Source organism: Caenorhabditis briggsae, assembly GCF_000004555.2.
Source record: "Caenorhabditis briggsae complete genome, chrV, whole genome shotgun sequence".
Classification (NCBI taxonomy): Eukaryota; Metazoa; Nematoda; class Chromadorea; order Rhabditida; family Rhabditidae; genus Caenorhabditis; species Caenorhabditis briggsae.
The window spans coordinates 6,844,748-6,868,950 of NC_013488.2; the positions used below are offsets into that span (position 1 = coordinate 6,844,748).

Genomic DNA, 24,203 nt, shown 5'->3' on the forward strand with positions numbered 1-24,203 from the left:
AAAAAAAACATTTCTAAAAAGGGTCTCCAAAATAATATAGGCTGAAGAAACAGCGGGAATCATTGAAAAAAAAACTGATTCATAAATTTCTCTGTAAGTGTAATTTCTCTGTAAGTATATGTTTTCTAGGGTTATTTGTTACATTTTACAAAAAAGTTTGACACTTTAGCTCTATTTTGAAGAAAGTTACAGTAAAAAACCTGTTGAGTCGACAGTGCCGACGTATTCATTTTGGTCAGTACTGTAAGCGGTTATAAATACCATCTCTTCTTCAAGCAGTTCTTATAGTGTACGAAAGCTTTCAGGTGATACAAAATTATCAACCTCATTTCCTTTCGAAATCAATTTTTTAAGTTCCACCTGTCATTTAAATCTTGCTTTTTTTTACTTCTCGAACATTCATGTACAGCATTATCGTCAATGCGCTCCGTTTTGGAAACGAAACAGAATTCAAGTCCCAAACTCTACCTCTAATATTTCTAACCTTTGAATCCGTCCTACTTTCCATTGCCGATGTTTTGTTCGTTTGCCTTATAATCTATAAAAAATGGAAAAAATCAGAAGACGCTACCAATTATCAATATCACAGTCCAATTTTCAATCAATTATTTTTTTGCTCAGCAGTTTGTTTGGTATACACGAACTTTCTTCTTTTTGGGGCATTTATTTCCGATTTAGAAACTACAGATGATTATTTACAATGGACTACCCTGGTATTCCTAATTATTGAAAGCTTGTCTATTTCCTTCATTGGCGTTTTTTTCGTCAGTATTTCAATTTTTTCGTTTTTGGCGGTATTCAAAGAATTGTGATTTTATATCTACCATCGTACAAATGCTTTGTAATGGGGTTGGTACAAGAGAAATAAGACTTACACTTAGACTTTTTGGTGGAAAAAAGTGAAACTTAGAGTCCCGAAAAAGGCAACTAGAAATTTTCGATTCATCTAAATGAAATTTGGCAAAAAAATGTCGATCCCAAAAATCAAGCTCTTTTTTGTCTGGAACACTCTGAAAAAGTCAAAATGTGATGTCATTTTTCTAGTATTGTAGACAAAACGTCATGAAGAATAATACATTTTAAGGAGTTTCCTGAAATGCTTGATTGCTTTCTGCTACATTTTTCTCATTTTTTACATTTATTTTCTAAGTAAGCGAAATGAGATAATTTCAAATTATGAAAATAATAACCTTCAGTAAAAACCGACACCGTTGTCTATCGCATAAGTGTTCCCAGTCAACTAGAACTGATAATTTTTCACACTACAAATACAGCTTTGTTAATTATCTCAATATGCAGTGGATGGTTTTATTACCATCTCTATAAAATTGTTAAAAATTTGGAAATAGGTAACGCGAACAAAGCAAAATTTTTATTATATCAATTTGGTCCAATTCACACGGTTTTATCGGTTATTTTTTGTTTTGAAAATATTCAAATTATGCCAATCTTTTTTTTCTGCCAATCAGTCCTGCTGTAGTTTCGTTATCCTATATCTTAGCGATGGAGAATTTTAGAACATTATTTTTTGGTTTTTCAGCTGCTGTTAAAAGGCAAATCACAGCTGCATAGGATTTCCAAGGCTCCAGATACTGAAAACGAAGGTCCGTGACAAAAATTCTTGAATTTTTGATTTTTTTTAATCTGGTGGGAAATTCCATGCATGTTGCCTTTTTCTTAGAAAAATAAACATTTTTAAATTTAAAAGTAAACAATAAAAAATTAACAGTTTAGAGGATTCTTACATTTTCAAAATCTCGGACGTTATCACTCAGGAATTCTCTTGTGAGCAACGCGGTCTCAAAAACCGAGCTTTTACTTTAAGCAATCATTGATATTGTAAATAAAAGCTCTCAGGTGGTACTTTAATTTGTTTATAACCAATGTTTAAAAATTATAAACCTCATTTCCTATTCAAATTAATTTTTTAAAGTTTCACCTGCCATTCAAATCTTAGTCTTTCACTGCTCGAACATCCATGTACACCTTTCTCGTCAATGCTTTTCGTAATAATAACGAAACAAATGTTCCATTTCAAACTCTGTCTCTAATATTTCTCACTTTTGAATCTGTCCTATTTTCCATTACTGATGTTTTGTTCGTTTGCCTTATAATCTATAAAAAATGGAAAAAATCAGAAGACGCTACAAATCATCAATATCACAGTCCAATTTTCAATCAATTATTTTATTGCTCTGCAGTTTGTTTGTTATACAATAATTTCCTTTTCCTTGGAGCTTTTATTTCTGATTTTAATACTACAGATGATTTCGTACTTTGGGCTACTATACTGTTCCTATTAACCGAAGTTTATTCGGTTTCTTTGACTGGCGTTTTTTTCGTCAGTGTTTCAATTTTTTCGTTTTTGGCGGTGATTCAGAGAATCGTGATTTTATATCTACCGTCGTACAAATGTTTTGTGATGGGGTTGGTACAAGAAAATTGCTCTAAATATTAAAAAAAAAGTAAAACAAGATCAGAGCTTCAGTTTTGTAATTGACAACTTTTTTTGTGATGAGCAGATTTTAAGAGGTACCACTCTCATTTTATTGCTAATTTTGGAGTTTTCGGCACGTTTGGTGATAATGTTAATTACAAAAATGAAGCTCTATTTTCGTTTAGTATACACTGAAGAGTCGAAATATGATAACTTTTAGCCCCGTATTTTAAACAGAACGTCAAAAGAATGATACATTTCAGGGGTTTCCTGAAATGCTTAATTGCTTTTTGCTACTCTGTTCTCGTTTTATACATTTATATGCTAAGTAAGTGACATACAACAAGTTTAAATTTCGAAAAAAAAACACTAATTTTCAGTCAAAGCTGGCTCTGCTTACTACAGCTATAATGTGTCCAGTCAACTAGAAATCATAATTTTTCACACTACGAATTCAGCTTTGTTAATTATCTCAATATGCAGTGGATGGTTTTATTACCATCTCTATAAAATTGTTAAAAATTTGGAAATAGGTAACGCGAACAAAGCAAAATTTTTATTATATCAATTTGGCCCAATTCATACGGTTCTGTTGGTAATTTGTTTTTTGTTGAGAAAATTCAAATTATGCTAATTTTTACAGATTCACAGCTTCGCCCATTTTATTGGGTCCATTTTGCTCAAACTATCGATAATTACAGATATGACTGAAATCGAATGTTATCTAGCCATAATTTTTTTGCCAATCATTCCTGCTGTAGTTTCGTTGTCGTATATTTTAGCGATGGAGAATTTCAGAAGATTATTTTTCGGGTGTTCAGCTGCTTTTAGAATGGAAATCACAGCTACATAGGATTTCGAAGGCTCCAGATACTGAAAACAAAAATCAGTGACCAAAACCTTGATTTTCGAAATAGTTTATCACAATAAATAATTCCAATTGTTGTCTATTCAAAATGATCGAACGAGTTAACGAGTAAAAAAAAACGTGTAGAGAGTGTCCAAACCTGTAGAGGCACTGTAGATACGCAGGTTTTTTACTCGTTCACTCGTGCGAATATTTCGAATGGACAATAGTTCCATTTTTGTTGTTCTTTAAAAAAAATAAAATGAAATAAACCTGAAAATTTAAAAATAATGGCAACGAAATAATGACAACTTCTGAAGATTCACACATGTTTAGAATCTCTGACGTACTCATGCTCATACTCAGAAACTCTAGTAGGAGCAAAGTGGTCATAAATACCGAGCTCTGATCAGTAAGCACCTTGATAATATGATAATTTTCAGGTGATATTACAATAAAAGTCAAAAAATTAAAAACCTTATTTTCTTCTAAAATTAATTTTCAAAATTTCACCTGTCATTCTGTCAATTTATCAATTTATCAATTCAATTTATCCTATTTTCAATTACTGATATTTTTTCATGTTCCTTATAATCTATAAAAAATGCAAAAAATCAGAAGACGCTACATATCATCAATATCACAGTCCGATTTTCAACCAATTATTCTATTGCTCAGCAGTTTGTTTCGTATTCAATAACTTTCTTTTCCTTGGAGCTTTTATTTCTGATTTGAAAAGTACTAGTGATTATATACTTTATGTATCTCTGTTCTTTCTTACTGAACTTTATTCTAATTCTGTAACTGCCTTTTTTTCGTCAGTATTTCTATTTTCTCGTTTTTGGCGGTAATTCAAAGAGTTGTGATTTTATATCTACCATCGTACAGATGTTTTGTAATGGGGTTAGTTCAGTAAAAACGTTCTAAAAATTCCCAGAGTATATAAAATAAGATTAAACACTTTTAGAAAAGATAAAAAAGATCAGAGCTTTAACTTTGTAATCGAAAACGTTTTTTTTTTGTGAAAATTCAAGACAATCTGGTTTGATAGAGTACAACTCATATTTCAGTCTTAATTTCGGTATTTTTGGAGCGTTTGGCAAAATGCCAATTACAAAAACGAAGCTGTATATTAGTTTAGTATACACTGGAAAGTCGAAACATGACTTTTTGTTCCGCACTGTAAACAGAACGTCCAAATAATGATACATTTTAGGGGTTTCCTGAAATTCTTAATTGCTTTGAGCTGTGTGAAAAAAGTTTTTGTGAAAAGGTTTGATCAATAAAACATTCAAAAGCCATTGAAAAATTATCATAGTTTAATTTTTAAGTAGGATATACATAGTCAATTTTATTATGTTTCTAAAAATAGTAGTCGAGACTTGTTGATTAAATATTGAGACGGTACTAAACAAGACTACAGGTTCACTTTGGTAACTGAATTTTTGCAAAATTCCATTCTAATGAGATTCACTGAACAAATCTAAATATGCCATATTGGCAACAATAAAAAAATGCTCTTCCAGCAAGATTATACATCCGTTCCATAAATCTGATCACTAGCTTTTATGACTTTCAATATATTTCCCCAGCCTAATCCATTCTTCCAAAGTACTCATATTTATAAGAAAAACGAAAGGATTATCTCTCTCTCTCTTTTTGGTTCTTACCATATATTGTCACATTTTTTCCCACAAGCTCATTTATATTTTTATGATCAACACTATGTCTTTTCTACTCATATATTTTCTACCGTATGTCGCATTTTCACAGTACACGAAAACTGTTAATGTTGGATTACTGTTTTCAAAGGATGTGCAATCGGTTAATCGAGCTGTCGGCTATCGAACGTCGGCTGCCGCGGTGTTGGTGGCCAGGGATAGGGTTCGAGCGGAACATTTGTTGGATGAATACGATTTTAAGTAAGGGATGAAAAAGAAATTTCAAATTTGAGCCGAGAAGTTCCATCAGCAAGCGTCGACGTTGACCGAGTAGCCCAGCCAGTAGAGGCGCTGTTCGATATTCGCTCGTGGCCCACTTGCGGTCCGCTTGCGTTCAGTAATCTCTTCAAAATACTATAATGTCACAAAATGGAAATTCTGAAACTTGTTGAAAATTGTTAATTCAATCAAACAAAGTTCAGAATATCAGAATTTAGAACTATTTAGAAATTCTAAAACTTTTGGAAATTTCGAAATCCATAGCGATACACAAACTTAAATTTCTGATTTTCATAACTAAAACAGTTAGACTTAAATCCATCCAAAAAATTTCATCCAGCTTCACAATAAAATTCGACGAATGCTCGGAAAGTCTCGCCGCTGGAAAAGTGGTCGAACTAATCAATCAAGACGATGTGGATGTGATAATTGGTCCAACTTGTAATCGTGCTGGTGTCGCGACCGCTTCACTAGCCGCCTATTATAATGTACCAGTGTTCCAATGGGGACTAACGACAACAGCAGACATCGGTAATTTCACACGATATCCAACAACATCTACTTTGTCACTGGATACTCATAGGTATGTGGAGAATTAATATATCTGTCATGTTTTTAAGGTTTCTCTCTGAATCTCATTTTCAGCATGGCCAACGCGATGCGAGACGTACTGCAGCGATTCGATTGGGAAGAATTTGTGTTCATTTACTCGAATGACGGTGACGATGAAAAATGTGCGTCGATGAAGGACGACATGGAAAAGATGTCAGTGGAAACGAAAGATGTCACTTTAGCGTACATGTATCAAATCCAAACGGTTACTATGGAATCGCTGAAGAAGGCTTTGACGGAGGTGGCAAAGCGGGGGAGGAGTGAGTTTTGCAAACTATGGATCTGGCTGGAATTATCAGTTTATCTTTAAACTTTCAGTTATCGCCAACTGTTTTGCTAGTGGCAAAGGATTCAAAAAGGCTTTTGTTTCGGCTACAGTGCTTGCTGGAATGTCTACCGATGAGTATGTGTACATCTTTGCAGAGCCAAAGTCAAGAGGATTTTGTGAGTTTTTTAAAACTTACAGTAATCTTTGTACTCATCTGTAATTCCAGATGTCGATGAGGAAGACGGTAGTCGTCATTATTCATGGGACGACACTGATGGCTCATTCGTCACAGGGCTGAGCAATGAGCAAATCCGTGAAGCCTACAGCCGAGTTTTGTTCATTTGCGATGTAATTATTTTGCAATTATAACCAGTCAGATATCATTTTCAGAACATGGGGGAGCCAGTGACTATAACCGAGCAGTTCCAGAATTTCTCGAATCAAGTCATCAAAAGAATGTCTGAAGCTCCATTTAACTGTATTGAAGACTGTGCGAATTCGACATTTAAAGTTGTAAGGGACTACTGTAGTTTTTAAAATTAAAAAAGATTTTGCAGTCTGCCACATATTCCGGACAACTTTTTGATGCATTTTATGCTTATGCTGTTGCTCTAAACAAGTCGTTAACTAAGAATCCAGGAATCACAGATTTAAAAAATGGGTCCATGATTTCTGGACAAATCGCCATGACTTTTAAAGGAGTCGGTGGAAACGATATCAGTTTGGATGATACTGGCTCTCGAATTGTGAGAGTTTTTATGTTCGCAATGAATTCTTCCTTGCTACCGTACCTGGCCGCAGACATGCTTGTCAGTGTGGATAATGTGGTAGGTTGAAGATTTTTGAACATTTCTTTTTTGAAAATTTAACACTTTTTGGTGTTGTAAACTCTTCAATTTCATATTTTTCTTGCACCAGAAATTTTCCATTCTTGTAGTTCATCGAACTTCCGAAAAATACTTCTAGAGTTTTCAAAGTTTCGAGGTATTTGGCGTTTCTGAATTGAAAGTCTCTTTTTTTCAAATTTCGTAAAACCGGAATTTTCCTGAAAATTCAGACCTACTCGGTTGTCGGCGACAATACTTGTACAAGTTTCTGAGCACATTATTCTATGTATTTGTTGAGACTTGTGAGAGACTTGTGCAAGACTTTTTTGGTTTGTCCTAGACTTGTGGGAGGCTTGGCCAAGTCTTGTGTCGTTACGATAACAACAGGAACAACAGAATACAAGAATTGGTCAAGCCTCCCGCAAGTCTTGCACAAGTCTCCCACAATTCTTAACTAATACATAGAATAATGTGCTCAGAGACTTGTGCAAGTATTGGCGCCGACAGCTGAGTGAACTTCCCAAAACTTCCAAAAATTTCCCAATTCTTACAGGAGTACACCTCCTACTACACCAGTGAATCCGAATTGTGGAAGGGTGGTCCTCGACCATTATCCCGCCCAATTTGTGGATTTTCCGGGACCGAGTGCCCGCCAGATTTTGTGAGGGACTATTTGACTTATGTTATCATCGCGGTAGTGATAGTTTCCGTTGCAATTTTTGCTGGATGTGCAGGACTGTGCTACACTGTTCAGTGAGTTTTTTTGAGCTGTGCGGATTTTTCCTGTCCCATAACCAACCTTTTTCAGTATAAAACGACTTGAAATGCAACGACAAGACCTTCTATGGCAAGTATCCTTCCTAGAATTGACCCAAATCCAGTCCAAATCCAAAGCGGATGCCAGCCAACACTCCTTCGCCAGTGGCCCGTCAACAGCCACAAAGATTACTGTAGAAAGTCGTTCGGAGACCACAAATTTCATATTCTACTTTTACAAACAAGAAATTCTTGCTGGTATGAAACACGAATTAATGCAAATTTTCGATCAAGACCAGAAATCGGAATTCCGTCAAATCAGAAACTTTGACAACGATAATCTCAACAAATTCATTGGTCTTTGTCTAGATGGTCCACAATTGCTATCACTTTGGAGATTCTGTTCAAGAGGATCGTTATCAGATGTTATCAGTAAATCTTCAATGCAAATGGACAGTTTTTTCATGTTCTCACTGATCAGAGACATCTCAAATGGGTTGAGCTTCATTCATAACTCATTTCTTGGATTTCATGGGCATTTAACATCCCGGTGTTGTCTAATTGATGATCGATGGCAAATCAAGATATCTGGTTATGGATTGAAATCAATTCGAAGTTTTGAAAAACCAAATCCGAAGGATTTATTGTGGACCGCACCTGAGCATTTGAGAAATGAAAATAACGAAAGAACATCTGAAGGAGATATTTATAGTTTTGGAATAATTTGCTCCGAAATTCTGACGAGATCTTCAGCGTTTGATATGGAAAATCGGAAGGAGAAACCGGATGTGATAATCTATCAAGTAAAGAAAGGAGGTCACAATCCGATGAGACCATCTCTGGAGACCATGGAGAGTGTAGAAGTGAATCCAGCATTGGTAAGTCGGCTATTTTGAAATCGGACGTTCAAGAACTGACTATTTTAAAAGTAAGCGTCTGAAACCCAAATTTTTAGCTCCATCTAATCCGCGACTGTTGGACAGAGAGGCCATCTGAAAGACCGAACATTGACCAAGTCCGTGGACATTTGAATAGCATGAGAGATTCGCGAAAATCTAACTTGATGGATCACGTCTTCAATATGCTAGAAACCTATGCACAGACTCTTGAAGAAGAAGTTTCAGACCGGACAAAAGAGTTGGTGGAAGAGAAAAAGAAATCGGATGTTCTATTGTATAGAATGTTGCCAAAGTGAGTCATTTCGCAACCGGGCGTTTTAGAACCGAACTTAACGATTCTTAACCGAATGTTTTAGGATATTCAAAAATACTATGATTTCTTTAACTCAAAAACCGTATACTTCAAAGGTCCTGAAATTTCAGAATGGTAGCAGACAAGCTAAAACTTGGCCAGGCTGTTGAACCCGAAACCTTTGAACAAGTCACAATATTCTTCTCAGATGTTGTACAATTTACCAATCTAGCCGCCAAATGTACACCGTTACAAGTGGTAACTTTACTCAACGATTTATACACGATTTTTGATGGAATTATTGAGCAAAATGATGTTTATAAGGTAAACAACCTTAAAACCCAAGAAAAACTATTTTCAACAGGTAGAAACGATTGGAGACGGCTATTTATGCGTATCCGGTTTGCCACATCGGAATGGAAATGAACATATTCGACATATTGCGAAAATGTCTCTTGGATTCTTGACCAGCCTTAAGTTTTTTCGGGTTCAACATTTACCTAATGAACGCATCAATTTGAGGATTGGTATTAATTGTGGTAGATCAAAGCTTGGTTAATTAATCGATTAATGATTTGTTTACAGGATCGGTGGTTGCTGGTGTTGTCGGATTGACTATGCCTAGGTATTGCCTGTTTGGAGATGCAGTGAACACAGCGAGTCGGATGGAGAGTAATGGAAAACGTGAGAAATTAGAAAATTTAGAAAAATTTTCAGGAGTTTTTGAAATTTGAAAAAATTTAAACCGAAAACTATGAATTCAGAAATCTAAATATTATGAAATTCGAAATCTATTTCAGCTGGCCAAATCCACGTCACCGCCGATGCCAATCGAATGCTTACTGAAGTTGTCGGTGGTTTCAGAACAGAATCTCGTGGCGAAGTTTTAATAAAAGGAAAAGGTGTAATGGAAACCTATTGGCTGCTGGGTGAGCAATCTAGTGTCTCACAGAGAAAAATTCAAACATCGGTGAGTTGCGAATTCGCTCTACGAAAACTCCAAAACTTTTCAGGAGTCCCCACGTCGTCCATCAATCCGGAGCATATCTCCGATAATTGATCAAAAATTGATGGAAACTTCTGGAAAAGGTCTTTACTCGGAATACAAAGACGTTAATAATGGAAATGTATAATCAACGTTCTTTGAATATTTTAATTTTCATAAACTTCTAATTTTTTAAACAGTACAATAAGATACTCACCCGTCTACAACATACTTTGGGTGCGATTCAACAACATACAAGCTCCGCCTACTTCATTCGTTCAACAAATACCTAAAAACATGACGTTCAAGTCAAATAAGTCAAAAAACAAAAAGTTTGCAGAACATTAATTTTGTCCTGTCTGGTGACCAATCATCATGCAGTCTAAAGTCTAGATGAACATGGAAAACAAATATATATCCAGAACATCTACATATGTCAGAGATCAAAAACAAATCGAATGTTAAGATCGTCAGAAATGACCAAAATATCCTTACGAAAACATTCTGCACCTGACGTCTTCGGTCTACTTGACGCCACACAACAATCAACGATCAACGTCATCCATACATGGGTACAGTATATAACAGTCTGTGAATGGGTAATCCAACAAGAAAGCAAATCTTCTTGAAACATGCTTCGCTTTGTATTCGTCCTTCTCGTCGCTCTCATGGCAATGACCACTGCTCAATATGGTTAGTTTTAATTCAGTGGAAAATAATTACGAACTGTTTCTGATTTCAGGCTATTACAATAACTATGGTGGATATGGTTATGGTGGAAATCCAGGATATGGAGGATACGGTACAAATGCCAACGTTGGATTAGGACTCAACGGAGGAGGTCTTGTTGGCGGACTTCTTGGAAAAAGAAAGTAATCCTTAAAACCGATTTACGTTTAATTATTGCTTAATAATTTTTTCATCGGTAATGACTGTAATGTATACTTCGTTTAAGCATAATAAAATTTATTTACTTGGCTGAAAAAGAGGTTTATATTGTTAAATGCATTTAATAAATGTATTCGGGAATTTTGGTTCTGGTCAAGATAAAGGACCAATAAATTTTTTTGATCCGATTGCATCGCTGAACAATCGAAATCGGGTCTTAAAAAATAGCTAAAGCATTTGTGAAGAGAAGAAGGACATTCTTCCTCGTATGTCCTTCCCGGAACTCATTTTTCTTAAAAAACCATAGTTCGAGTCTTTTGCAAAAAAGAAAAACGGCATTAGATTCCATTAGATTCAGAATCCTAAAAAACCTATGTGTCCCCTGAATCAAGTGCCAGTCAAATGTTTTAGGACTACAGTACCAAAAGTCTGCACACCGTGTCATAATGATAACGGAAACTCTCATGTTTATTTGAGAAATGAATTGAGAATTTTTTGTTGGAATTTGTTAAAATAGTCCTTTTTTTTGACAGTCTGGTTTTAGAAAAAATTATTTTCAGACATTTTCTTCATTTTTGGGGTTTTGGGATGAATCTTGAATAACTTTGCTCCTGGGAGAAATTTTCTTACACTAAATATCAAATATCTATCAACTAATAAAACGTTCATCATATGATTCATCATATGACCAACATTTTATTAGTGGACAAAATGTTGATATCTTTTATAGGAAGCGAGATAGTTTAGCTTAAAGTGCACGTATAAGGTGTGCTTCTATTAAAATCGACACATTGATAACCCAGCTGTTAAAGAAAATTTCATTAAAGATTAAGAATAGCTCACCTTGACGCCCCTGAAAATATATCAGTTTCAGTACCAAAAACCGCGTATTCAGTGCAAAAAAAATTGATTTTCACATATTTTTTCAACTTTGACGACGTTTCAGAACATGAAAACTGTATCAATGAAATTTCATATTTCAGACATTTTCTCATTTTTTTCAAACTCTCTATAAATCTGCCATCGTGGGGATATTTGTAAACTAAAAAATTTATGTATACTATCTGTTGATATTAATTGGAAGCCAAAACGAGCGAAATAATGAAGACAACCAAATTACAGTAAACGAAAATTCAACAAATCCAATTTGTAACAAATCAAAAATCTCCCGACGATATGCCAAAAATCACTCTGAAATTCAGAAATATTCTGAACAAACAAGATCAAAAACAAGACGCATGGTCATCTTACTCATCCGAAAAGACCGAACAGAACCGATAAACAATATCTGCACCTGACGATGTTACCCCTAGATGACGTTGGATGTTCTTCGTCAAAGTTTTAGATCAGCATCGTCTGGATACAGTATAAAACGGAACGGGTGCAGTTGGTAACTCAGAAAACCGCAGTTTTTACAATTCTAAAATGCTTCGCTTTATTCTTGTCGTTCTCGTCGCATTGATGGCAATGGCATCTGCGCAATATGGTAAGTTTTATTGAATTTATCAATTTCTTCAATATTTTAAGAATTAAATTCACATCAGTAAAATTTGTATTTTTCAAATGATGCTCCGATTTTCCTGAAGGTTATTTTGGAAAATTTTCTGTAAATCCTTTTTCTGACTAAATTGGAAAATTTTTAATTTCGAAACTTTACAGGGTATTACGGCAACTACGGTGGCTATGGTGGTGGATATCCAATGTATGGTGGATATGGAATGAATGGTGGATACGGAATGGGAATGGGCGGAATGGGAGGCGGTCTTCTTGGAATGCTGCTCGGAAAGAAATAAAGTGCACTAATTCGTTGATTTTCCGCTGTGCAATTGTAATAATGCTAATAAACTCGATTACTTTTTCAATGAATTGAATTTTAAGATTGAATATCACAGCAAGTTAAAAATTCGAAATCATAAATTTCGAATTATTTCTGAATCCTTCATTTTCCTATAACATCGAAGTGTTGCCTTCAGATTTTCAGACCACTACAAACATCATATTAATCATTATTATTTTTCTTTTGTGAGCTTTCCTTGTAATAAATTCAAAAATTTGAGCATGACACATTGGAATATTTCGAATGTTTATAAATGAATTCAATTGAATATACATTGATACATAGATTTACAATTATTGCAGTGATTACAGCATATGAATATGTTTTGGTTGTCCAGATGAATCCATTTGGCCATAATCAATCTACTTCTTTCCAATCAACAATCCAAGAAGGCCTCCACCATAAGCTCCGTATCCAGGATTAGCTGGGTACCCGTAGTATGGTCCGTAACCTAAAAATGTATCAGCTTGCAGTTTTTTTTTTGAAATTTCTTTAAAAATTAAACTCACCCCATTGAGCGGAAGAGAAAGCGATGAGGGCGACAAGAAGGATGAGAATATAGCGGAACATTTTAAAAAAATCAGAAAATGTTTTTGGCTGTCTTCTTATAGATGTTTCCTTTTATACCAATTTGAAACTTGACACAAATAAAACAAATTTCTTTAAAGATAACGTCATCTGAATCGTTTATAGTAAGTCAAGTTGAAGATTGTTTATGTTTCAGGTACCACGAGGACTAATTATTTCTTGTTGTTGTTTGTGTGTAATTTCAAGTTAAAGTAGTGAATTCGTCCAAGTCGTGTACAAAAGATTAATTTTTATAGAGTTATGGGATGTGCACGAGGATTTCAATGATCATTTCAGGCGGTCCATTAGAAAATAAATAAGTATAAAATAATTGTTATCTTTTATTATTTTTTTCGCATTAAAAAATTTCTCACACATAATTTCATGCGCCTTAGAGACAGTACTTTTGAATTCATTTACTTTGATCCATTTTATGAATGTTTTTTTTTTACTTTTTAATGAAATTCAGTTTATCTATGAGAGTCGGAAGAGAATGAACGAAAACAAGCAAAATATCTGACGGGAATAGAGAGTAATATAATAAAAAAATTCCGAAGTACTGTGTCAATGGCGCATGATTTTATTTGTTAAACGGTAGCTTTTTTTGCTTCAGGACCGGAGCTGCGCCTCTAAATAATTTTCAACCGCAAGGATCATGGCCGCCTAATAGTAATAGCCGTATAGTTCAAAAGATCATTTTTATCTAAAGTTTTGTTTAAATTATTGAAAATTTGACACTCTTCTAAAATCACGGAAAGAAATATAAAACACAGTAAAATTCCTATCAATGGAAAATAAAGGAGCAGAAATTAATTGTAAATCAACATCTGATTTAAACTTTCAACCTGACCAGTCTAGAAAAATGACGTCAATTAGTCATCGCAACAAGTCTTCACTAGGTTGAAGATCTTCGCACCTGCCCCAGACAACAACATGTACACAAGTGTTTGTCGTATGTTTGTTTCGTTTATCTCTAGATGAATCTTCGCTTCTCGCGAACTGTATCCACAGATGACGTCATTATTTGACAAAGTCTTTGATATCACGTCACTTATTAGGCGTATATAAAGGACATGTTGCGAAGAGTGAGGGCAAGCAGTTTTGAAACTTCGAAGCTTATTCCACCTGATTCAAAAATGATTCGTGCTATTCTCATTCTTCTCGTCGCACTCATCGCCTTATCTTCAGCTCAATGGGGTTAGTATTTCCAGAAACTGAGACAAATTGTAATTTTCGTTTTCCAGGATACGGTCCATATGGTGGATATGGAGGTGGTTACCCAGGAATGTATGGAGGATACGGAATGCGTCCATATGGAATGTACGGAGGCTACGGCATGGGAATGTACCGCCCAGGACTCCTTGGAATGCTCATCGGAAAGAAGTAGATGATTCTGAGAGAGGATTTTATGACACAGAGGATCTCAGCTCAGTGTACCCGGTTTTAATCTTTATGTGCTGATTATTAATATTATGAAACTGATTTGAATAAATTTTGTAAATATGAAAAAAATCTAGTCGGAAAAAACCAAGAGAACGAAAACACTGAAATAACATGTTGTCGTACGTTTTCGAAATTTAAGAAGAGTGTTGACCAACGGTATACAGTACCGGTCTATGAGATATGCAAAAAAAAGTGTTTCTCAGATGATTTTCAGCCATTTTCAGGAGTCTGGAGCTCGGCTGTCAGTTTTTTGATCATTTTGAAAATTTTGGAGGACGTGAAGCTGATTTCTGAAAGACACCCCTATTTTGTCCATTTTTGTACTGAAAACGGTAAAAAAAGCAGGTGTCTGTCAGAAATTGCCAAAAAGCTGAAAAACTAGGACTTTTCAAAAAATTCTGTGAATGCAAAGCTTTTCAATCTAAGTCTGCTTTACACTTTTAAAACATTTCAAAGTGATCCGACACTTGAAAGCCGAGCTCCAGACTTCTGAAAATGGTCGAAATGGACGAAAATCAACTGAAAAATACGTTTTTGTACATTTTATTGACCGACACTGTAACTGACGTTTTCCGAAATTTTGGACCGAAATTTTGAAACTAATATTAACGAACATTCTAACTTCCAAGTTCTACAGTAATCCAAATCTTCTGACTTCAATCACAAGTTAAAACCTGTTGAGATAATTTCCATTATCAAATTAGAACCGTCGAGACCAGGTGGCGCAACGAACAAAAACCGAATCAGAAGGAGAAAGACAAAAGACAGATAAAACTCCCTCAGTTCGCCAAATCCTTATCGACATCTGCATCAAATATCCGTTTTCCTATAAAACCTATCGGATCGAAACCATCGTTTTTTTTTTACTTTTTTCGTTTCGACAATGATTCGCGCATTGGTGATTCTTTTGGCACTTTTCGCTTTCACATCTGCTCAGTGGGGTAAGTTTTTGAAAAAAAGGTCAAACAATTGTCCTTGACCTAATTTCATACACTTTGTATGGTTTGAATTTCAGGATATGGACCAATGATGGGAGGCTACGGACCTGGTATGATGGGAGGATATGGACCTGGAATGATGGGAGGTTACGGCCCTGGAATGTATGGTCCAATGATGGGAGGATATGGTCCTGGAATGTACGGTGGATATGGAATGGGAATGTATCGTCCAGGTCTTCTCGGAATGCTTCTTAGATGAATGATCTCAATTTTGATTTTCTTGTTTTTTTTTGTTAATTTTTTATTTTGAAGAAACTAGAAGCGACCAATGAACAATTCTGTTTTTCTCTCTTTCATGCCAATGGTCAAGAAACAGGTTCTGTTAGGCAAGAAGGAAATAATAATTATTTTTGGAGAGAGAACACATTTCGTTGACCACATACAGTACCGGAAATAAAAACGTTTCGAGGTCCAACTGGAAATGCCCGATTTTTCGGCTTGAATCTTTAGTAAGATAATGAACTGAACTCCCAAAAAAACCAAAAGCGTTGTGAAGATTTATGTTCTTTTAAAAAGAATTCGCAGAAGCAGGTAAGAGATCTCTAAAAAAGCACTATGATAGCGTGGAATGTATGGTGAAGAGCACAAAAAACATGATCCAGATTATCCCATGAGCATTCCAAGAAGTCCAGGGCGCATCATTCCCATTCCCATGCCACCATATCCACCATAACCGCCCATCATTCCGTATGGTCGCATTCCGTATCCTCCCATCATTCCTGGATAGCCACCATAACCGCCCATCATGCCTGGGTATCCTCCGTAACCTGGAAATTGAAATTAGAGGAACTTTTTGATGATTAGAAACTAACCGTATTGTGCGAAAGAGAGAGCGGCCAAGGCGACAAGAAGAATAAGGATAGAACGAATCATTGTATTAAAATTTTAGGTTTGATACGAGTCAATTCTGTGCTACTCCTTTTTTATACTACCTGAATGATGCTGATCTAATCCGCCCATCGACCCACAACAGCAACTGATTTGACGAACTGATGACGATTAGGTCGATGACAATTTCCTTATCATATCATTCAATTTTTTGCTGGTCATTCGACTGTTGGATGAACACCATCAGCAGAAGATGTATCTCTTCTGGTCTTGACGACGGTTTTGCACGTGGAAGGGCAAGTCACAGAATTTGTGATGCGAAGGTCAAAGAAGACACTAGACTGAAAACTTTGGATATGATGTCACAACTTCTAGAATTAGAAGCAGGTGGAAATCATTTATCCAGGGCATTTGGAAAAGCGGACATCTGCATAGTGTCTCGTTCTACAAACCTAGGAGACGTGGCAAGTTACTTCTGCTACTGAAAACTTCACAATTGTAACTCTGTGCCTTCATAAAATTTCAAAATGATGTTGAGTGTTTGGTTGATATTTCTTGAGGGACTTCTATTGGTCAGTTTTCTATAATGTTTTCGCGATTTTGATTTTTGAGCTCTAGAAAAAAATTTTTCAGATTTCGGCAGCCACCATTACACAATTGAAATGGCAACCGGAGCAAATTACAAAAGAATCAATTCTAGCTGAACATATGAAGTTGTCAAACGAGATCTTATTCAGTGGAGTGCCTACACTTGCATTTGTGACACAGGTTCCTGGTTTCTAGTTTTTCTAAAAAATCTGGAAATTTATCTGAAAATTCCAGTGGAATCCACGTGGCTTCCTTCTTGCCAAAAAGCGGGCCAATCACCTCGATTTCGTCAGCAATGTTTGGTTCAACGTAGCACCTGCCTTTGGACTGGAGCAAATGGAAAATGTTGTGATTCGTGGGGAGAACGATATAAATCGAGATTTCATTCGAACCCTCCGAAAATCCAATCCGGATATAAAGATAGTCCCGCGTTTCTTTTTCACAAAATTCGGAGACGAGACAGCTGATTATTTTGTTAAAAAGGAGACTTTGGTGCAGAAGACGGCTCAGAAAATTGCCAATTTGTGTCATAGGCATGGGTTCGATGGAGTTGTAATAGATGGAATCGAAACTTTTGTTCATTCTTTGCGTGAGAGTAAAATGTGAGATTGGTATTTTCAAAGTGTAGATTGTTCTAAAAATATATATCCAGGGAGACGATAGAGATGTTCATGCAAATTGGAAACGTTATCCGGCGGAATGAGTTGATTGCGATTCTATCTATCCCGGCACTGGCTGGAGCTGAGGATTACGGTGAAAAAAAGCAGTCAGTGAAAACCTATAATAGAAGGGCCCCTTAACTTGAATATTTGAGCCAATTTATCTCGGTTCTTGTCAAAGATATAGAAAAGTATTTAACTGATAAACTGTTAACATAATATCACAAACATTTCATCAGTTGACACATTTTTGATATCTCTTATAGAAGTCTGAGATAACCGAGCTCAAACTTTATAATATTTGGGCCCTTCTGTTACAGGTTTTACAGTTTTTTTCAAAAAATCTTAACCGATAATTGCTGTTATTGCTATCAAGATTAGGAAAGTTGAGATCAGATAATCCCAAATTTGTACCTAAAACACAGATCAAATTTTCATTACAGAAAGAACACTTCCCCGCTGACTCAAGAGGAATGCAGTCAACTAACCAATTCCTATGACTTCGTCCAATTGTGGACGTACACTGATGGAATAACAAGTATTCGACACCACATCAATGATCAGTATCTTCTTGCTAACCTTCAACTATTCCGATTCTCCACAAAAATATTTCTCGGCATGAACTTCTATGGACTACAGTACAACTTGAAAGAGTATCGAGCCGGGCCAAGACTCCGCCCCTGGGAAACAATCACATCCAAACAATTTTTGGAGGTGTTGAAACTAGAGGATTCCGTGTTGACGTGGAATGAGAAGAACAAGGAACATGAGCTGGTGTCGGAGTGAGCATAGAAATCATCTCAGAAAAAATTATGCAATTTTTCAGAAGCCAGAATACCTTCATACTATTTCCATCGCTTACAACATTGGAATACCGTCTTGCTTTGGCTAAAGAGCACAATGTTGGAGTCGCATTTTGGGATTACGGACAAGGACTCGATTATTTTACGAACTTGGCTTAAAATTTTGTGTCACTATAAATAAATGTCACATTGCTCTTCTCGTGAATAGTCGCTCTTACAGGATGCTTCAGTCTCTCCTCCTCCTACCTCCTCCCCATTCCCGTCAAACATCAGTTTGGTGGTGCGGTGATAGAAATCACCCCATCAACACCTACAGTATCCTTTTTCCCTCCACTTTTATTGAACACGTGAACAGAGTATGTGCTTTGTGTGCTCTTTGGAGGCGTCAGAGCACCTACCGACAAATATGTCTTATCAGTTTTCTTGGATCAGAGATTGACTAGATTTGTTTTTGGTGAGGTCGCTTTTTTTGGAGGTTCTCTGGTTTGCATAGAATTCTCGTGAGCGTAAAAAATTAATTAAAAGTGAGGAACAGAAAAAAGGACAATTCAAACTTGATTAGCATGGAAAGTAAAATATCAGACCATACTATGTGTGGAAAACTAAAGTTATTTATCAGTAACCCCATGTGGCGATCAGACCATTTGTCGAGGTTAAAAAGTTGAGTGTTCTTTGCAAAAAAAATTAACATCTTTTGTTTTTTTTAGGTCAGCACCTATTTCAAATATCTTAAAACATTAGATACAGTACCAGGCCGAAATATGTCGTTTTAACTTTCACGTGGCATACTTATTTTTAACTTACAGTACTCGAAATTGACTACTACCGGAAATGATGTGTTTTCCAAGCATTTTCCAGGGCCTAACATACCGTAAACACTTTAATAAATAGAAGACCACTCGGACCGCCGACATTGAGCTTTTATATCTCGGTTCTTGTGAGAGATATCATAAAGTTGTCAACTGACGAAATATTTGTGAAGTTATGATAAACATTTTGTAAGTTGGCAAATTTTTGATATATTTTACAGGAACTGAGATATATCAGCTCAACGGTAGGTACCTTCTGTTACAGTATTCAGCCCCCCCCCCCTCCCGCCCATTTTTCCAGGATTTTTGTCTTGCTATTCATGTTTTCTCAAACCAATCCTTTTGCTCTGCTACTATTGCTCCTTGGTCCTCGTACTATAACATATTCTAGTCATCATCAAAACAACCAAAATATGCCTAATAATCTTTGTCATCTTCACCCGATAATTGCCTCGTATTCTTCAAAAGTAGTATTTTCCCGTCCTACTACCAAAATGCAAATACACTGTCAGCTGACACGGGCCGGGGGTCCATTGTGACCATAAAATGTCAGCATTTTGGGGTTCCCTCCGAGCATGAGAAAACAAGCCCCGCCCCTCTTTTTTCCTGCAAACATAACACCACCAACGAACAAACACTTTTTTGCGAGTGTTCTGATTACAGACTCCGGAATGAGAGGCATTGGAATCACCCCTCATGATCTTTATCAATAATGGAGGATGAGAGCAGAAACGTTATCACTTTTAAAACAGCCCACTCTCTCCTGTTCACATGCCACATTTTTTGTATATAAACGCAGATGGCTTTGTTCTTTCCAGTTCATAATTTTCAAAAGTTTCAAAAAATATATTTTCAGTAGGAAAACTAAATTTTTTTTCATTTTTATACCTATTGTGATTTGTCTTTTAGTTACTGATTTTGATATTTTAAAATCATTTTCTGATTGAATCTTTGATATAACATAACTTTTTCTAGTGGACCTATCTTTTCTGTAGTGTCGTAACCTCAATTTTATTTTCAGAAGCGTACTCAAGATGGTCCAATCCGAAGTGCAAAACGACAAACCACTTATCGCCATCTTTGGAGCTGGAATGATGGGAAGCGGCATTGCTCAGGTCTGCATTCAAGCTGGCTACCCTGTTAACTTATACGGAAGAAGCGAGAAGAAGCTTCTGGAGGCACGAGAAACCATCAAAAAGAACTTGATCCGTGTTGCTGGTAAGAAGACAGAAGTTCCATCGGAACCAGCTGCACTGGAACAAATCGCACTGCTCCAATTGGAATTGCTTCAGATTCATACTGATGTAAGCTAAAATATATATATATATATATATATATATATATATATATATATATATATTCTTTCAAGTTTTTTAATTTGAATTTTCAGATTGCTTCTGCCGCAGAGGATGCCGCTATGGCCATTGAAGCCGTGGCAGAGAATTTGGATCTCAAGTTAGACATTTTCCAAACTATTCAAAAGACTTGCCCAGAGTGAGTTTTTCCAGAGCTAGGCCAAGTAATTTTAATGTAATTTTTATAGAAACTGTATGCTTATCACCAACACTTCATCTCTAAAGCTCTCTCAAATGACTCCAGTCATCAATAATCCGTCTCTCTTCGCCGGACTCCACTTCTTCAATCCAGTTCCTGTTATGAAGCTTGTTGAAGTTGTTTCCACTGATGAGACTTCTCCAGAAACCACAGAATTCTTGTTCAACTTTTGTAAGGAGATTAAAAAGTTGCCTGTTGCCGCCAAGGATACTCCTGGATTTATTGTCAATAGACTTCTTATTCCATATCTGATGGATAGTATCCGCATGTTGGAGCGTGGAGATGCTACTAAAGAGGACATTGATACTGCCATGAGATTTGGAACTTCCTATCCAATGGGACCAATTGAGTTGTGCGATTATGTTGGGCTTGATGTGTTGCAGAGTACCTTGAAGAGTGAGTTCTGAACTTTTCCAGCATAGATTTCTGGAAATTGTGTTTCAGTTTTCCGCGAAACTCTGCCTGGCGATGCTCGTTTTGCTCCAATTCAACTTCTAGACAAACTAGTCGCCGAGGGAAAACTTGGAAGAAAAACAAAGCAAGGATTCTATACTTATTGATTTCTTTTTTCTGTACATATAATCCGTTCTGCTAATTGTATATTTTGCTTTCAAACAGGTCATATTAGATTCATAAAAAAGTGTTGGATTTGAAAAATGTACAAAAAAACCTTTAAAACCCTTCGTTGATAGTTGTAGGGTGTACAAGAAAAATATTAACAAGTACCATAACCTGGAATAAATTTTTTCTACTCTGCTGGTATGCGAATATCAGAGCTGTGGAAGAGAAAATTTGGTAGCCGCGGCCACAGCCGAACTACTGTAGTTAGGGCACATCATTCGGAGGGTACAACCATTCGGGGGTAAAATGATTTAAGGGTACAAAATCCACAATTTGGGGGTACAAAATTAATTTTTTTCAAGGGAATCGTACCCCCGAATTGAGATATGTGTACCCCTAAATTGATTTGTACCCCAATGACCCTAAAATTTTGTATCCTCCTTTGGCCACGCCCACAAGCTTTTCTCTTCCACAGATGCGCCCTAATGATAGACAATGGTGTAAACAAATTAGGAGTGATCCTAATAGAGATACAGAGATAACACGAAAATAATTTTTGTTGCGATGTCTGCCTATTATTTGGGTGCCTCCGCATACCTCATGATTTACAAAAAATATTTTTAAGTTTCAATTTCTTAATAAAATCCTTGCTCTTTCAAAACCTGTAATCCCGTTGAACCAGTAGCTTAAATGAACTTCTAACTACCGCAAAACAGATAATAGAAGGCCCCCACACTGTCAAGTTTGAGATAATTTTTCTCGGATTCCTCTGAAAGATATCGAAAATTTGTTAACTGAGAAAACACTTCTGATATTATGGCTAACAATTTATTAGTTGACAGCGTTTTTGTACTTTTGACCGGAACCGAGATAAATTGGCTCAATGTTAGGGGAACTTTATATTACAGGTTTTACGGTATATTAATTTTCAAAGTTTGTAGGAAATGATCACACAACCTTCCACAAAAGGAAGTTTCCGTGCGAAATCATATTTTTTATCACTGATGACCGGCCTGTCAGCGATATAAAAACCTGCCTCTTTACGCCGATGCGTATTGACTTTTCAGTTTGTGAACTGCCATAGTTCAAACGTAAATGACAGTGGAAGTAACCGGAAATCAAGCATCAAAGCTGAAAACTAATTTATCATTGTATTGTGTTTATTTTTTTACATGCCTGGTGAGTCTTTTTTTTTCTAAAAAATAATTCGTCTGATATTCCAGGAAGATCGAACATGGGCATTTTGTGTTTCGATTTGTATGAATATCATGGGCGGTATGAGGATGGTCTCTTTTGAACAGTTTTTTGAAGGAATCCTGCAAATGTTTTTTAGTGTCCACCTGGGAAAATATTTTGACAGATTGACCAGAAAAAGAGGTCAGATTTTACATAGGAATATCCAGTCAACTCATACTTTGTATTTTCAGCCATTATGACCGTTGTGCCGTTGAACAACCTGAGTATTTGCGCCGCTTCTGCTCTTGTTATCAGTAAGTTTTACGTCTGATCATAATTAATTCTTTAACATCATATAGCTGTAATTTTTTAGCATGTTTGTTTACCGATTCAACATCATCCTGGTACCAAATCTATCTCCTAATTGCCATGTTCCTATGCGCCATCAATCAGTTGTTCCAGAGTGCCGAGAAAACAATAATTGGAAAAGATTGGGTGATGGTGTTGGGTGGTGAGAAGGATTTGTCAAAATTAAATGCAACTTTGTTGACTCTGGATCAGTTCACAAATGTTATAGGACCTCTTATCATGGGGGTGAGATAATTGTTTTCTGGAAGTTCCTGAACAGAAAAATTCAGATTCTTGTCTCATGGGTCGGTCTAAGTGGGATGCTTGGAATATTTGGAGTTTCTTCTCTGGTGGCATTGATTCTCAAAGCATTATTTCTTAAATCCCTGTACATTTCTAACCCATCGCTCCACGTGAAAAAGGACCTGGGACCCAAAACCATTAATGCCCATCTTAACAAATCCGTTTTACAAACTTACTGGCTCCAGGACTCATTTCCAGCTGCCTTTGGAATGTCTCTGCTTTATATGACTGTAATGGGTTTCGGAGGCTTAGCAGTTGGTTATGGATCCAGTTCAGGTCTTCCTGGTTACATTATAGGTGGATTCAGGTCATTCGGTTCTATCGCAGCAATTCTCGGCTCACTCTCTTACGCGATTTTTGAAAAACGTTATGGTGTCAACACGGCCGGTCTCATTGGGTTGATAGTTCAACAGACTTGTGCTGTCCTGGCACTTGTCTCAGTGTTTCTTCCCGGATCGCCCATGAATATTAATGGGTATCTCAAAGATTTTACTATTGAAAACTGGTCGAGTTCAATGACTCATAGCTTTGATAAGAAGAACAAAACCGGATACGACCCACATATAGACTGGAGCAATTTTACATCTGATGGTGTCTCCTTGACAAGTATTGTGTTGTTTTTGGTTGCAATTTCAACAGCAAGATATGATAAGTTTGGAATTAAGTTTTGTCTCACAGTTTTTTTATTTTCAGGGCTCTGGTGTCTGGACCTGGCGGCAACCCATATCATGCAAATCACCATTCCAGAAAATGAACGGAACACGGTGTTTGGAATGCACAATGCTCTCTGCCAAACATTCTCCGTGTTCAAAGACATTCTAGTTATCGTTCTTCCATTACCCGCCACATTCGCTATCTGTATTTTTGTTTCATACGGTTTTGTGACCACTGGTCATTTATGTTTTGTTTACTATTTTGTGAAGTCAAAACAGATAGATAGTCTCAAGAAGAAAGCATAGAGTTTTTATGTAAAAATAG

At 36.2% G+C, this 24,203-nt stretch overlaps 10 protein-coding genes across 10 annotated transcripts; 8 read left to right on the forward strand and 2 right to left on the reverse strand.

Annotated features, from left to right (window-relative positions):
- Nucleotides 1-1,096: 1,096 nt before the first annotated feature.
- Nucleotides 1,097-10,011, forward strand: CBG06559 (the record flags this gene model as incomplete). Its single annotated transcript, XM_002647439.1, has 21 exons — nucleotides 1,097-1,149; nucleotides 1,197-1,305; nucleotides 1,541-1,604; nucleotides 2,658-2,765; nucleotides 2,818-3,032; nucleotides 3,081-3,194; nucleotides 5,058-5,206; nucleotides 5,565-5,807; nucleotides 5,870-6,096; nucleotides 6,155-6,280; nucleotides 6,331-6,452; nucleotides 6,495-6,617; nucleotides 6,662-6,931; nucleotides 7,485-7,684; nucleotides 7,740-8,565; nucleotides 8,643-8,878; nucleotides 9,010-9,136; nucleotides 9,243-9,417; nucleotides 9,464-9,562; nucleotides 9,679-9,848; nucleotides 9,892-10,011. The coding sequence occupies 21 exons, from the start codon at nucleotides 1,097-1,099 to the stop codon at nucleotides 10,009-10,011; spliced, it is 3,876 nt and encodes a 1,291-aa protein (XP_002647485.1).
- A 484-nt stretch (nucleotides 10,012-10,495) lies between these two features.
- Cbr-cnc-5.2 lies at nucleotides 10,496-10,739 on the forward strand (the record flags this gene model as incomplete). Its single annotated transcript, XM_045237202.1, has 2 exons — nucleotides 10,496-10,556; nucleotides 10,606-10,739. 2 exons carry the CDS (start codon nucleotides 10,496-10,498, stop codon nucleotides 10,737-10,739), a joined length of 195 nt encoding a protein of 64 aa, XP_045093245.1.
- A 1,437-nt stretch (nucleotides 10,740-12,176) lies between these two features.
- Nucleotides 12,177-12,544, forward strand: Cbr-cnc-5.1 (the record flags this gene model as incomplete). The annotated part of the gene is made up of 2 exons (XM_002647441.1): nucleotides 12,177-12,237; nucleotides 12,411-12,544. The coding sequence occupies 2 exons, from the start codon at nucleotides 12,177-12,179 to the stop codon at nucleotides 12,542-12,544; spliced, it is 195 nt and encodes a 64-aa protein (XP_002647487.1).
- Nucleotides 12,545-12,950: 406 nt separating this feature from the next.
- Cbr-cnc-11 lies at nucleotides 12,951-13,158 on the reverse strand (the record flags this gene model as incomplete). Its single annotated transcript, XM_002647442.1, has 2 exons — nucleotides 12,951-13,039; nucleotides 13,098-13,158. 2 exons carry the CDS (start codon nucleotides 13,156-13,158, stop codon nucleotides 12,951-12,953), a joined length of 150 nt encoding a protein of 49 aa, XP_002647488.1.
- A 1,133-nt stretch (nucleotides 13,159-14,291) lies between these two features.
- Nucleotides 14,292-14,542, forward strand: Cbr-cnc-4 (the record flags this gene model as incomplete). The annotated part of the gene is made up of 2 exons (XM_002647443.1): nucleotides 14,292-14,352; nucleotides 14,400-14,542. The coding sequence occupies 2 exons, from the start codon at nucleotides 14,292-14,294 to the stop codon at nucleotides 14,540-14,542; spliced, it is 204 nt and encodes a 67-aa protein (XP_002647489.1).
- A 939-nt stretch (nucleotides 14,543-15,481) lies between these two features.
- On the forward strand, nucleotides 15,482-15,795 carry Cbr-cnc-3 (the record flags this gene model as incomplete). The annotated part of the gene is made up of 2 exons (XM_002647444.1): nucleotides 15,482-15,539; nucleotides 15,614-15,795. 2 exons carry the CDS (start codon nucleotides 15,482-15,484, stop codon nucleotides 15,793-15,795), a joined length of 240 nt encoding a protein of 79 aa, XP_002647490.1.
- A 404-nt stretch (nucleotides 15,796-16,199) lies between these two features.
- Nucleotides 16,200-16,469, reverse strand: Cbr-cnc-2 (the record flags this gene model as incomplete). The annotated part of the gene is made up of 2 exons (XM_002647445.1): nucleotides 16,200-16,363; nucleotides 16,409-16,469. The coding sequence occupies 2 exons, from the start codon at nucleotides 16,467-16,469 to the stop codon at nucleotides 16,200-16,202; spliced, it is 225 nt and encodes a 74-aa protein (XP_002647491.1).
- A 482-nt stretch (nucleotides 16,470-16,951) lies between these two features.
- On the forward strand, nucleotides 16,952-18,633 carry CBG06565 (the record flags this gene model as incomplete). The annotated part of the gene is made up of 6 exons (XM_002647446.1): nucleotides 16,952-16,996; nucleotides 17,058-17,192; nucleotides 17,247-17,614; nucleotides 17,665-17,778; nucleotides 18,115-18,453; nucleotides 18,498-18,633. 6 exons carry the CDS (start codon nucleotides 16,952-16,954, stop codon nucleotides 18,631-18,633), a joined length of 1,137 nt encoding a protein of 378 aa, XP_002647492.1.
- A 1,684-nt stretch (nucleotides 18,634-20,317) lies between these two features.
- Cbr-hacd-1 lies at nucleotides 20,318-21,397 on the forward strand (the record flags this gene model as incomplete). Its single annotated transcript, XM_002647447.1, has 4 exons — nucleotides 20,318-20,587; nucleotides 20,674-20,777; nucleotides 20,827-21,233; nucleotides 21,282-21,397. The coding sequence occupies 4 exons, from the start codon at nucleotides 20,318-20,320 to the stop codon at nucleotides 21,395-21,397; spliced, it is 897 nt and encodes a 298-aa protein (XP_002647493.1).
- A 1,096-nt stretch (nucleotides 21,398-22,493) lies between these two features.
- CBG06567 lies at nucleotides 22,494-24,184 on the forward strand (the record flags this gene model as incomplete). Its single annotated transcript, XM_045237204.1, has 6 exons — nucleotides 22,494-22,577; nucleotides 22,622-22,775; nucleotides 22,826-22,888; nucleotides 22,948-23,168; nucleotides 23,213-23,831; nucleotides 23,919-24,184. The coding sequence occupies 6 exons, from the start codon at nucleotides 22,494-22,496 to the stop codon at nucleotides 24,182-24,184; spliced, it is 1,407 nt and encodes a 468-aa protein (XP_045093246.1).
- Between the last annotated feature and the right edge of the window lie 19 nt (nucleotides 24,185-24,203).